The 14,949-nt window shown below is 36.3% G+C and overlaps 2 protein-coding genes and 1 long non-coding RNA gene across 3 annotated transcripts in view; 2 read left to right on the plus strand and 1 right to left on the minus strand.

Moving 5' to 3' along the window:
• The first annotated feature begins 99 nt into the window (after nucleotides 1-99).
• LOC135084837 (uncharacterized) lies at nucleotides 100-3,107 on the plus strand. Its single transcript, XM_063979576.1, has 3 exons — nucleotides 100-577; nucleotides 982-1,082; nucleotides 2,271-3,107. The coding sequence occupies exons 1-3, from the start codon at nucleotides 337-339 to the stop codon at nucleotides 3,015-3,017; spliced, it is 1,089 nt and encodes a 362-aa protein (XP_063835646.1). The 5' UTR covers nucleotides 100-336; the 3' UTR covers nucleotides 3,018-3,107.
• On the minus strand, nucleotides 1,122-3,794 carry LOC135084838 (uncharacterized). The gene is made up of 3 exons (XR_010259944.1): nucleotides 3,525-3,794; nucleotides 3,127-3,439; nucleotides 1,122-1,950 (listed from the first exon to the last, which is right to left on the minus strand). It is a non-coding gene; the product is annotated as an uncharacterized LOC135084838 (long non-coding RNA).
• Nucleotides 3,795-4,112: 318 nt separating this feature from the next.
• The window catches only part of LOC135084772 (uncharacterized), a 30,891-nt gene continuing 20,054 nt past the window's right edge, over nucleotides 4,113-14,949 (plus strand). The window contains exon 1 of the mRNA XM_063979511.1: nucleotides 4,113-4,247. The gene's annotated coding sequence lies outside the window, so the exon portion shown is untranslated. The remainder of the gene's footprint in view (nucleotides 4,248-14,949) is intronic.

Here is a 14,949-nt window from a genome sequence, read left to right on the forward strand (position 1 = left end):
TAATTAGGATATTTAATTGAAATACTCGAAACAAAAAGCAATATCATAATATAGGCCCTGTGGCCCCTGTGCCACTCATTTTTATAATTTTATGGTACGTTTACACGCTTGCCAAGCCTTGGCAAGCCCCGACAATCACAAGCGTGTAAAGAAGGCGTTTGGCTTGGCTTGCGTGAGCTTGTGGGCGCTTGCTTCCGATCCAGTCGAGTGTCGGTTTTTTGACGCAGATCAAAGGGCGTTTGCGGCAAGCGCTTGGGACGCATTTACACGTTGGTCCACGTTCAGTGGGCATTGTGATCTCGCGGCGAGTACACGCTTGTACGGACAAAATAAAAAATGAGTAGCTGGTCAAATGACGAGTGTCTTTCCTTCCTCGAGCATTACCAGATGGAATCCTGCATCTGGAATCCGAAAGATGCAAATCACAAAGATAAGAAGAAACAAGCAGATGCATGGATTCGTCTCGCTCAACTTACCGGAAGGCCAGTGAAGGAAGTAAAAAATAAAAAAGAGATATTGATGACTACTTTTCGCAAGCACTTAAAAAAGAAACAGGAATCTATGCGTTCTGGCGCAGGTATGTTCCTATGATGTACCTTTATAATTATTTTGATAGTCTGCTTAGCAAGGTGTAACTTTAATTAAAGTTAGTTTCTCTATTATTCCGCAACTGTCTCGCTCTAATTTTCGACGTTTTCAAAGGTTTGAGAAAATAATTGTGATACTAAAAAAACTCTCTGTTAGTCACTAGATTACCTATTCCCGTAACATTTCCCATATTTTAATCATATTTTCTTTTTGGTCACTTCCGTATTAATTTATGAAGATACGTTTTGAATTTTTTTTTAAATTTAAATGAGCTATTAATGTAAGTGATCAAAAAAGATATATGTTTAAAAGTGTTTCCACGCATTTTAAATAATAAAAATTATATTCCTATAATTCCATTATTTACATTACATTATATATCTTTTATTTTAGGTGCCGATGAAATATACAATCCCACTTGGTATGCCTACGAAATCATGGAGTCATTCTTACTGCAAGTATATACTTGTAATGAAGGGTTAAACACCGAAACTGTAAGTCAAAAGTCATTTATTCTAAATAAAAAAAATCCGTTACTTATTATAAATTTATTTATACATTTTTATCAACTTATCCAATCCTATTAAAATATGAAGTAAATTCTTCTCTGACTTCTTTGGCATTCAGCGGAGATCTTCGTGGTATTTGTGGTAATGTTTGCAATGCATTATATCCGTCGTTATCTCTGCGCCATGAACCAGGTGTAACCATATTTCCACTACTGTCATATACGTCTAACGAACCCTGAGGAATATATCGATTTGAAGAACTTTTACTTGTTCTCAAAAAGTTATGTAGTAATACACAAGTCATCGTAAATTCTGTCACAGTTTGTGGTTCTAAATCGATAGGACGTCTGAATATTCTAAAAACCGAGGTTAAAATTCCAAACGTATTTTCAACTACAACTCGGGATTTAGATAAGTTTTGGTTAAATAGCCTTTTTGGTGAGCCTACTTCATGGTTTCCAGGGTAGGGCTTCATTACGTGTTGACTCAATGCAAAAGCACCGTCAGCTAAAAACACGTATGGAATATTAATATTCGATCCTGGAAGTGGACATGGCGGTGGAAAATCTATCTCGTTCCTACATATTCTTTTCCATAGTAAACAATTATTAAACACGCCACCGTCACTTATTCTTCCTTGACTCCCGATGTCTGCAAATACAAATTTGTATTTGCTATCCACTAACGCCAAAAGGACAATGCTAAAAGTTTTTTTATAATTGAAATATTCTGTTCCACTATGAGTTGGGCTTTCAATGACTACATGCTTGCCATCCAATGACCCTATGCAATGTGGAAATTTGGTCCTGAATCCTTCTTCAATATTAAGCCATCCTTCTGCTGTGGTGGGCATCTGTAAAAAAAGAAACTAAATGAAGTGTGAGTAACAATACAGGGTGTTAGGTAAATGGGTATATGAGCCGACACTAGCCCATGTTAACATATGCATATAAATGGTATGGTGAAATCAGAAATTTCATATCATCATTTTAATTTTTTAAATGTTCATACAAAATAAAATTTAAAAATTCAGATTTGTATGAAAATCAAAATAATTAAAATGATGAAATCTATTTTCTGACTTCACCATACCATTTATATGTATATGTTAACATGGGCTAGTGTCGGCTCATATACCCATTTACCTAACACCCTGTATATTATTCTTTGCAGCAATCACAACAAATAGAAGAAATTACAGATCAGACAGAGGATGATCCTCTGATAAGAGACCGCACCAGTACGGCTACCACACCATCCAGACCACCATCTAGATCACCATCCATACAGGCAGTTAATAAACGTCGCCGCCTTGCTTCTGATTCTGAAACGGCTGAAAAGCAAATGGCCGTGGCTTTTGGTCAATTAACGAATGTTTTAAGTCAAAAACAGAATGAAAATAGACCTCCTTACAAAGAAGATGATTGCGATCTATATGCTAAATTATTGGCTATAAAGCTACGTGAACTGCCAAATGATGAACGAAAAATTATGATGTACCAAATAGATGGGTTGTTTATAAACAGAATCAGTCAAAAATCAAATGAGCGTCATACACCATACCCTCAATATTATTCTCGACCTTCCTCAATTGCTGGTTCATATTCACGCCATACACCATCTCCTCAAGTCATTCAGAGTCGGCCAACATCAGTTAATAGCGTTTATTCTGAACCTATACATAACACTCAAAGTTTTTTTCCCTCTCCATACACAGAAACCTCTCATTCAGTGCCAAACACAACAGAACATATACCAACTCCAATACCTCCAGCTCCATCTACATATTCTACATCAACAGCACCCCTGTCATCTATTCGTATAATATCGGACCAAATCCTCAACCCACCCCCGCGAGACACCAACATTATAAACTTAGCTTTATTGAATGCTTTCGAAGATTTTGAGTCGTCAAAATAATTCTTATTTAAGGTTAAATATAAAGTTAAATAATTAAGCTGTAAAAAAGTTTCCTATGAATCAATTAAAACCTAAACAAATGTATAACAATTTTTTCTTTTATTCTTACCTTAACTAGATCCTTTAGAATTTCATTAAGAGATCGGCAAACTTCACGAATGGTTATTGATATCATAGAGACAGATACTTTAAACATGTAGTGAAGGCTTTTGTAAGAATCACCAGATGCTAAAAATCGTAGCGTAATGGCAAGACGAAATTTGGCCGGTATAGCATCTCTGAAGTCTGTATCTTGCTTGGATATCATTGGTGAAATTTTCTGCAGTAAAAATTCAAAATCGGTATAGCTCATTCGGCAGAAGTTATCAAACTCGCCAGAAGGTTCATATAAAAGTTCATTAAATTTCTCTTCTATAAATTGTCTGTAACAAATAAAATATAGGTACAGTAAATATTGTGGAATAACGTAACTACAACAGATAATGGTTACACCAAAATAGTAGTTACCTGGTACGATTTCGATGAATCTTTTTCATCCACCATCTTCGTTGTCGTCGAGTTTTTCTTTTTTTTGTTTCACTTTGCTTGCATTTTAAATAAAAGTACGATAAACCAAATGCAATAGCCGTTACAAGTTCGGTGTCCGCCATGCTTGGATCTATCTTGCAGACTGACGCGTTCCCAAGCGTGTAAACTCCTTTCAAACGCCAAACGAGATTTGTGGAGGCTTGGAGCTGTTTGCCGCTTGCGAAGGCTTGGCAAGCGTGTAAACGTACCATTACATACATGAAAAAGTTCACAACCACTTTGTAAGACAAATCCACCAGGAAATTTGACTAGTACAAAGGTTGATGAGAATCATCCATTTCTATTATTAAGTTAAAAAATGAAGAAGGTTAAAAACAAAGGTGTTATAAGAATATGTTAATTCATTTATATTCATTTCATTTCATCATGCAACTAGTAGGCAACTTACTGTACCACCAACCATACAAATATTATTATTGTAGGAACATCCCCGGTGCATTTTCAAATTTCAACTTAGGGAATTTATATGAGGTAACATGGCAACACCAAATTAGTCGCAGTCATGTATTGAGCGAGGCATAGTGTATCAATGTGAATTTTAACGTTAAATTAAATATTTAACCACCATAACAACATCAAAATTTATTAAACCAAAACTGATATCATTTGGTGACCGTTTGCAATCGACCGAGTTATTTTACAGTGAGTATTTTCAGTTGAAATACGTACGTACATATTGTGTTGATATTTACGTACATGTAATTTAGTTTTCAGCTTAAACTGGTGTCTAGAATAGCCTTGTATAGTAGTTGTGAAGAACGTGGGATATTAATCATATTCTTTATTGGAAGTAACTATTCTTGAGCTATAAATAACCTCTGAGGTAGGTAAACAATCCAACACTTTTGTTGTGTAATTTTTTCTTATTGGGTTAGGGTACTCATCATGCATGCAATGTTTATATTAGTAACAACGTTGCTCCAGTTGGTCACTGACTGTCTAAGTAATATTAATTACTGTGTAATAAGGTTTCTGGTGTTGAAATCATGTTGAGTAACTTCTTAACTTTGTAAAGATCTAATAGGCTATCATATAAGAAAATGAGGGTTTTAATGGACAGTTTTACAAGGCATTCTGTAAATTCTCAGTAATTAATTTTAATGTAAAAAGTGGGTATTTCCGCGCTACTTTGTTGTGTTTTAATTGCTTTTATGAATAGATATTTACATATCTGTGTATTTTCATATGTGTGACATTGGTCAGATTATGAGGACAAGTTTTATTCTCATTGCTAATGTTTTTTAGAATAATTTAAATTATTTAAATCTTATGTTAGTACATATTATTTTTCAATTGAGTTTTCTGTAGTAAAGCCATAAGTGACTAAAGTAACTTTCATAACTTTACTATTTATCCTAAAGAAGTGATAGACTAGATATGTCTAGGGAAGTACCTACTGAGTGCTCTAAAGTTGATTGGTAAAATTTTTCTAGACTGCATTTGCTTTTGGGTTGAATCTTTGGTCTTTACATCTCTGAAAGGCAGATAGGTTTGTCTTTCCCCAGAGATGTGCATAGTGGATATAAACAAATTCTTCTACTAATATGAAGATCTTAATATTCACTATATGTATTTTATTGAAAATTCACATTTTTACAACTGCATGAGATATGTCAGTGCTTAATTGAAATATGAACGGTGATAAGTTAATAATCAAAGTAAAAAGTGATTTAAAATTCAATTAAGTTCAAAGTTTTTAACAAATCTTTTTCTGTTTTAAAAATATGATAGTACGTCTTCAATGAAACCAAATAAAATCTATATCCTGGTTATAACATATACATATCTGTATGTCATAGTCTGTTTGTCAGTTTAAATGTTCAACTACGCTTCATACAAATTACTTAAGTAAATATTGAGTGTAAACCAAATAGATGCTGAACTAGTGTCAACTGTATGTACCAACAGTAAACAATCTGGGTTATTTAGTTCTAAAAAGAGAAACTGCAACTAAATGATGTTAGGTAGGTACCTACTTACTTATTTTATTTAAATTTATTATTACTAGGGTACAAAATGTCTAGTTACTAGGCCCTAGTCACTTAAACAATTCAGTGCCTGCATGTGACTAAAATGTGGGATCTCTTTTCACACCTATATGATGTGAAAATAAAAAAAAACTGTAGATTACACAAATTTTCTCCTCATAATTTATGTAACTTTCCATGATTTCACTATAAGCCATTAGTTTTTCACCATAGCTGCTACGATATTACGAAACTTAGTTATTATCATAAAAGTCATGGGCATAAAAATGGCGCGGCTCAAAACATCGTGTGGAACCGGTTTTCGCGCGCATTTCTTGTTATCGAGCGAGTATCGCGCCAAAAGTCATTTTTGCGCAAAAAAAATATAAACAGAGGTAAATATTTAAAGCTCATACAGGCTCTTAATTCATATTTTGTTTTTGTGTTTAAATTTTACCATATGAACACTAGCGGCCGCCCGCGACTTCGTAGGCATGGACCTTGTTTTACCTCCTTAGGGGTGGAGTTTCGTAAAATCCGTTTTTAGAGAGAAGATTTCTACGTCCTTTAGGGAATCTACCTGCCAGATTTCAAGTTTGTAGGTATAGTTTTCGAGATTTTAATCAGTGAGTGGTATTTCGCATTTAGATTATTGCCATTTTTTTATAAGTTTTTTGTCTGACTACTTACTTTTCGCTCTACGCGAATATGTGTTTTAATCACTGTAAATTCGCCCACTCACGTTCCGCAAATATTTTTGGAGCAGTTTATACAGTAGAAGTGCATACAATGAACTAAATTAAATTAGTTAATCTGAAAATTATTTGAAGCGCGTAACATTTTCACAAAGCTTAAATATTTTCTGACATCCACACAGTTCTGTCACAAAATATCTGTCGTCTGACCAAACTTGTAAAATGCAGCGTTAAATCCCTTACATGATTTTCAAAGTCGCACTAAAGTAAGGTGCACGGTTTGCAGTGCAAAATCTTGTGCGTAGTAGGTACTAATCAAATCCCTACCAATAATGATGAAACTACGAAAGTAACTGTCTGTCTGTCTGTGTAGCTTTCACGCCTAAATCACTGAACTGATTTTGCTGAAATTTGTCAGAGAGATGGTTTAAGACCCGGGAAAGGATATGGGATAGTTTTTATCCCGGTTTTTTAAACACGGACGCGCAGATGTTTTTCTGTGACAGACAATATTTTTACGCGGGCGAAGCCGCGGTCGGCTTCGCCGTAAAAAAAATTATGAAATTTTGACCAGTATTTTGGCACTTATGGACGTCAAAAATAATAAAAAAAGGTAGCCCTTGGCACTTTACATGTCTCCTTACCTTTTGGGCCCAATCTTCGAGACAATAAGTGAATTATAAAGTGCCGGGAAGAAACGCCGGTACAACTCGATACCAGTCCTAATTGACCCGTCAATACTCGATGTATGAGTTGCTATTAAGCCTAATTTGAATGGCATTACTAAAATAGAACCTGACGTCATCCTGGGCTTCCATTTTTGTCGGTCGGTAGGCATGGTGGCGATATGTCTGGAAATATAGCAAGTAGGTTGGTACTACCCGTTCGCGCTAAGTTTGCCGGTCCGTGGAAAGCGCGTCCCCTCCCCCAACCGCGATTAAACGCAATGAGGGCTATCGTTTTTATACTTAACAGTTGGCACCCCTGGCGATTGACAGGACCTTACTCTACAGTGGCGCCATCTTGATGAGTGCAAATGCAATAGTCCTCCTACCACTTTAGCGCTCACCAGTTGGTGCCACTGTCTTCGCTACTAGCAAGTGACAGGACCTTACTCTACAGTGGCGCTAACTGGTGAGCGCTAAAACGATAGCCCTCATTAGTTAGTGATTAAACCCAATTAATGTGTCTTATTTTACGCAAATACACGATTTTTATCAATATTAATAAGTTAAAATTAAAATTATTTTTAATATAGTTTTCCATAGTTATAGCTTCCTTTCGAGTGACGTCATATTGCCAGTGGCAAACTTATCGCGAACGGATAATAGCAACAATGTCAGACTATGCATTTCTGTTGCAAAATAGCTTCTATGACGAGGTTATAAGATACTACAGTGATAAGATTGATGTGCTGTCGTCTAAACATTTTGCGCACGCGCTTAAATGGATGTTAAGTTTCTTCTAAGGATATTGTCTCTATGTTTGTTACTAGCGGCCGCCCGCGACTTCGTACGCGTGGATCCCGTTTAACCCCTATAAGGATTGAATTTTGCAAAATCCCGTCTTAGTGAGCACCTACGATCTAAAAGGAACCCCCATGCAAAATTTGAGACTCCTAGCACTTTAGTTTCTGAGATTTCGTGATGAGTGAGTCAGTCGATGAGTGACCTTTCGCTTTTATAGATATAGGTACATAGATTAGGCTCCGGTGTTAGTATGACGTGTTTTCAAATCAAATCATTATTTAATACTTAGGCTCTTTCCAGGGCACTTGTACACGTCCCAAATACAGCTTGCCCTGCCACCTCTTCGGGACAATATTCGGACTGGTGCTGAGAGGTGGCGAAAGAAACTCAGTCACCTGTGCCAGCTTCTTTTTCAACTATTTTCGGACATCCTTTAGGTATTACGTAAGTGATGGATCTGGAAGCGTGATAGAAGTAGAAAGAGGAATCTTTTTTATACGATGTGTCTCGAAATTGGACAAAGGTGACTGAGTTTCTTCCGCCACTTCTTCTCGGCACCAGCCCATATGTTGTCCCGAAGTGGTGGTAGGGCAAGCTGTATTTGGTACGTGTACACGTGCCCTGGAAAGGGTCTAAGTACTGAATAAATGATTTTATTAGACTGCAGTCTGCACACGATGCAAAACGTCAATGTCGAGTCTCTACAATATCGATGATATTTTGGTTTGTCCTGGCTAAAAACGGACATAAAACAAAATCACCCATATCCTTTTGACTAACTGTGCCCGCGACTTCGAACGCGTGAAAACCCGTTTTCGCAACATTTTTCATTACTCTGCTCCTATTGATCGTAGCGTGATGTTGTATAGCCTATAGTCTTCCTCGATAAATGGGCTATCTAACACTGAAAGAATTTTTCAAATCGGACCAGTAGTTCCAGAGATTAGCGCCTTCAAGTAAACAAACAAACAAACAAACTCTTCAGCTTTATAATATTAGTATAGATTTTGAAAAGGGGCATAAAACAGTCACCCATACCCATATTCTCACAGTTTTCGTACAGTGCAGTGCAGCAGTGATGACTCACGACACTGAGATGTGGCCCTTGACCTCTTAAATACACTTCAAGCACTTGAGAGAGCTACGCTTGGAGTTTCTCTACGTGATGCCACAATGAGGAACATCTGTATAAGAAAAGTCATCGTTAGCTTCTCGAAATAGCGGTGAAAATCACTTTCACGGCCAACTTTCGCATCTTTAAATTATGGATTTTACAGGAGAGCGTTTTGAAAGCTTAAAACGAACATATGGTGCAGTTTTTTGACTGAATATGTTTGCATTAAAACAGCAGATTCTTAAGGCTTGGTATTTCTGCTAAAGTAGGTATTTCGCGCTGTCAAAATCTGCGCGCGCAATTCTTCGCCGAAGACAGCGCGCCAAAGAGCTCTCGCGGCTACACAGTATAGAAATACGCAGTTTAGAAATACGCAGTTGGTTAGGTTAGGTTGACTTCCTTCCGTTCAAGCGTCACACTCACAGCACTTTCTAATACAAATCATATCCAAGTGATACAAATTAAAACAACTTTCAAAACTTTTGGGAATATATTTTAGAATCGAATAAATATAGAATATAACTGCCAAAGTAAACACGGTTCAAAGAGGCGTGGCGTCACCCGACCTTCCGGAAGTTCCGCGCCGGCTAAGAGAATTTCAAGATTACGTCACCCGACCTATCGGTAGATCCTCGGGAGCTTGAGCGATTGGAAAAACATTTTATGATCAGTTACTCGTAGTAGCGATTATTTAGAGCTTGGATAATAAATTATAGTTGTTGCAATTCACAAAGCTTTGCATGTGGTTAATTACATTAATCAGTACACGCATCAATTTTGTTCAGTCTTTTTGTTTATTAATAAATAAAAATATCATACTAAAATTGCATACATATTTGTTTGTATTGGTCTGGGTGTTTTCTTTCCATAATTTATGTATTACGTATGTACGGGGCTCTGTATCGAAAATCACTATGAGCAATAAGCATCACACACGGTTACCTGGAGTGCATTACCGCAGCAAAATGTTTATAAATGTTGTGCTTTAGAGAGTCGAGAGTATAGCAGATAATTAGTCCATCGTGAGCAGAAATTTGTCCACTAATATTACGACTTATGAAAGTTATCGAACTGCAAAAAAATATCAGGAATTCTTCTATAAGCCGACCAAATTATAAAGGTTACAAAAAAGCGACCGTTCCATACATAAGGCTTGCCATCTTAAATGAACGGTATAATATCGAGGTTTCGTCAGTACAGTTGCGAACAAAGGTGTTTGTGTAGTGTAGTTGAGTTGAGAGGTCAGATTATTGAAATAATAAAACGAACATTTTATTTTTTAAATAAATTTTAAAAATAATTTACATTACAGATAACAATGAGAGGATGACATTGCAAGGTGGTGCCAGTCCAGTCTTAAATCCGTTGATATCTGCTGCATCTGCCATGTTTTTGGCTATAAGATTCTTCTATCTTACGGCTTAGACCTTTAGCTACAGACCTTAGACAGTATTTTTGAAACATTCTTACGCATGGTGGAGGAAGGGACGCTCTAGAGACTCAAGTCTACAAGGAGTCATATGAACTCCAGTTTTAAATCCGTTGACATCTGCTGCATCTGCCATCTTTTTGGCTAGAAGATTCTTCTATCTTACAGCTTAGACCTTTAGCTACAGACCTTAGACAGTATTTTTTATTATTTATTTGTGTCAGTTTGCTCTTCTAAAGAGTGTAAGACGATTGTATGTATAGTCTGGTCCGTGAGCACGTAGAATTTTGTCCAATGACCCCAAGCTACCCATCCTTATCGCTCGCGCGTAATTATGTTGCTATCGCGCTCGCACACTCACTGCGGGTGCCAGTCGCACAGTCGCGACAGCAATATAATTACGCGCGAGCGATAAGGATGGGTAGCTAGGGGTCATTGGACAAAATTCTACGTGCTCACGCTGGTCCGTGAGCACGTAGAATTTTGTCCAATGACCCCTTTAGGTACTATTAAAATGTAATTTTAACTCATTGGTTTTGTCTCATATTTGAGGAATGTACTATGTATCATGAGTAGAGTCTTCGTTTAAAAGGATGCGAACGATTTAAATTTCAATAGGTAGACAAAATTGATAATTTTTAATTATCAAAAATTTAAGCTTTCTCCAGTAACACTGATATTATTATACTGTGACTCATCAAAGTCATCATTGTCAAAAATATTGACAAATCGCGAACTGTCACGACCAAAAAACTGACACGCGTCCGTCCTCCGTAAGCGCCACCGCGCGACTGATTGAGATTGTCCAAGCCGTCATGGACGATTTTTTCCACATTTTTTAACATAGTAACTAAATAAGACGCAATATAAAAATTTCATCCGTTAAAAGCCCTCAAGTTATTTCTGAACTTTAGTTTAGTAAAAGATTTAGAATCTCAAATCGCTTATTTTAAAAATAAAACCATAAATAGAAAACGAATAGAGGTGACTTTGGGAATTTATTCTATCGAGTCAACTTCATCAAATCGTGTTTCCATCCGTTAATAGCCCTAGAAAATATCCTCAACTATGCCCAATAAAAATCTTAGCCTTTAATTTTACTGTTTAGTACCTCAAAAATGAAAAATGAAAACCTCATTTTCGCCATTTTCTCTGCTACCCGGCCTTAAGTTTGCCGTGGATGTGCTAGAAATATTCTAAACTAGCGACCCGCCCCAGTTTCGCACGGGTGCTAAGTATACATATAAATCTTCCACTTGAATCGCCCTATCTATTAAAAAAACCGCTTCAAAATCCGTTGCGTATTTTTAAAGTTCTAAGCATAGGGGCAGGCAGCGGTAAGCTACTTTGTTTTATACTGTGGCGTTATACCAAATCTTAATTTATTGTATTTATTTTTATTTATGATTATGATTTTATTTATGTAGTATAGTATAGACCGCATGCGGTGTCATAACCAATCTTTTTGACAGTTCTACAACTAGTCGTTAAAATAACTTGGAATTTTTCAGTTAATGAATGACCATCAAAAAATTGTATTACATTCTCAATTACATTGTAACTGACTTTTGTTCAACACGGATTTCAAATCGAATACCTGCGTTTCACTAAAATCCCTCTGCAAAATTTAGTTGTGGATGAAGGTACAATACTATGTAGTGTATTTTTCGCCATAAAAACCTTCTACAAAGTATTAAGAAAACTAAAAAAAATGAATGAAATCGTCTTGTTTAATCTCAAATACTGACGTGACCAAGGGCAACACGGATTCATTTTTATTGTTAAACATAAACAGCAATAAAAGTAATTAAAACCGGTTCCCCGACATTTTAAATGTCATTGTGGTTCTGTTTTTATTTACAAAAGCCCTTATCATAAGTGTTGATGTGTTACGAAATAAAATCTTGATACTTGATGGTTCAAGTAACCAAGTTGAGTCCCGTGACAAAGTATCAGTTGGGTCATTCCATGACAAATGTTACCGAGGGTGAAAAAGTAAATATGTTCTTTTCGCATTAAATCTGATGAATTTTGAAAGTAAACATTCCAACTTATAATGTGCAACAAAAAAAATCTGGAAGAAACAAGTAATTTTTAAGTTATTAGTCTTCAAAGTCTATACTTAAGTCAACTGTCTGAATGATAATTTTCTCTCTAATTTTTGGTAATACGATTTTAAAAAAACTATCAATCTGTGAACCGTTTTGCCACAATATGATTTGAGGGTATTTATCATAGTATTGGTAAATAGTGTCATAGTCCCAAAAAAATTGATAATCATCAAGTTTTAAGTGTGTTTTCTTGTTACTTCGACGATGTAACACCCGAAACAAAAAAACAGGTATTTGTTTTATTATTATACCTTACACATGGATTAGGGTAACAATATTTGGTAAAAGTAAGGTCATGGTAGTAATGATTTCAAATACTAACTAATATCTGAGCATGATACTAATTTAGTATGTTTTTTTCTTGATTAAAAACTGTAACACCCGAAACGTTTCGGGTATTACATTTTTATTTATATGTCGATAACATGTGTATATTGCTTGGAGAAGTCAAAAAGTATTACTGTGAGGGTCCTTCGACCTCCCACTAGCGCTGGCATCGGAAAAGAAGTCATATTTCTCTATTTAAGACTTTTTTGAAATGTCGACTTAACACTAAAATTAAGGCATTGCTAAAAAGTCTCGATGTTCAACATTTCCAATAAATATCGTAATTAGAAATTAAACTAATGCTATTTCAAGCCAAAAACAATAGAAAAAGCTGTATACTGAGGAAAAATTAAACTTGAACTTTGTATATTTTTAAAAAAAAGCTGCTTCGTAATTTCAAACCAGAAATCGCTCTATTTGTGTTTATTTGTTGTTCTCCTTATTTTGTAGTACCTAGAGACTAATAAAACACCGATTTTATCGATAAAACGCGTTGAATTTTCGTACTCGTAACACCCGAAACAGAACCATTGTAACACCCGAAACAAAGAAAAAAATTATAAAAATATAGTAAAACGTTTTATGTAACAGTGATTGTATGTTACATGGTTTGTAAATATCATACTTTAGAAGTCCTGTAAGTTATAGGTATGATTTCTTAAGAAAATTCGCTAAATTTCGAGTAAATGCAGCAACAGTCAGAACATAGAGGCAAAATCTCGTAACGCCCGAAACGCACACTTTTCGACTCATATTTTCGTTATCCTACATTCTAAGCTGTACAAACTTTATTATTTAGATAAAGCAACTAAAAACGGACAGATTAAGGCACTAACATTATTAAAATACTATTTCAAAATACATGAAATTGTTGAATATGTGTGTACGAACGTAACACCCGAAACGATGGAATGACCCAGTTGTGACATTTTTAATTCGAAATCGCTTCGTTCCATCTTCGGTGATCTGTCCAGTCCCAGACTCGCAGCAAAAGAAATGTATCACAGATTTTAGAGTATCCATGATGTAAAGATAAAGATATTTATTTGCAAGAGGTAATTAGTAATGTATTAGAAAGTACTAGCTTTCCGCCCGCGGCTTCGCCCGCGTGGAATTTTGTCTGTTACAGAAAAACTTTATCCCGCGCGTCCCTGTTTCAAAAACCGGGATAAAAACTATCCTATGTCCTTTCCCGGGACTCAAACTATCTCTATGCCTTTCATCGAAATCGGTTCAGTAGTTTAGGCGTGAAAGCAAGACAGACAGACAGACAGAGTTACTTCGCATTTATATCCCTATGGATTTACGGGACTATTCCCACCTCTCGTTCCCACCACTGCAACTCCTGTGTAGCCAGGATCTACAGCTTGACCGCCACAAAAACCCAACCAATGAAGGTCAAGTTTGTCCCGGGGGAAAGTTAAACTGTCATTGGACCCGCAACGAAATTAATCAGAAGAACATAGGAGGAGTTCGAAATTAAGGTTCGACTTCCCTCCATTGCAAAGCGGATGACAGGTGACAAACAAAGGTTTAAAACCTTTAAGAAAAAGATTATGCACCACGGACAATAAATTAAATTAAGGGGGCCTATCTTATGAGCAATTAGCAACTACCTGCCAATAATATTTTTCACAAAATCGCTTAAAAGCACGGAAATTTTTCCTTGTCGCGACAAGATCGGTGTAATAAATTGCGGAAACAGATGTATGTTGTATTGAATTAAGCATTATATCACGTTCATGTTTCCAAAGATCACACTCCCACAAGATATGATGGGCAGACTGCTCATGACTGACATCATCAGTGGAACACTCGCAAAAAGGAGACGGAACTAGTTTGAATTCGTGAAGTTTATGTTTAAAGTTGCCATGTCCCGTGAGGAACTGCGACGAGCAATGGTCGATTTCTAACCATCGCCTAGTTAGACGTTCGCGTACATTCGGGAAGAATTTATATAAGTGACGTCCTTTGACTGACGTATCCCATCTTTTTTGCCATTCATTAAGTAAATCTTCTTCAACGACTTCTCGGGAATCAAATAATCGACTTATTTTAGAACGATCGCGGCTATTTAAGAAATCGGAGGTTATATTTTCCCTTGATGCGAAGTACATAGCCGCACGCTTTTGTACCTCTAAGTCGACCGGCAGTACACCAGCCAGGACTGGCAGAGCCTCCGTGCTCACAGTTCTGTAAGCTTTGCAAAGAAAAATCAATGCAAGGCGTTGA

This window comes from Ostrinia nubilalis, chromosome 27, assembly GCF_963855985.1.
Source record: "Ostrinia nubilalis chromosome 27, ilOstNubi1.1, whole genome shotgun sequence".
NCBI classification, from domain to species: Eukaryota; Metazoa; Arthropoda; class Insecta; order Lepidoptera; family Crambidae; genus Ostrinia; species Ostrinia nubilalis.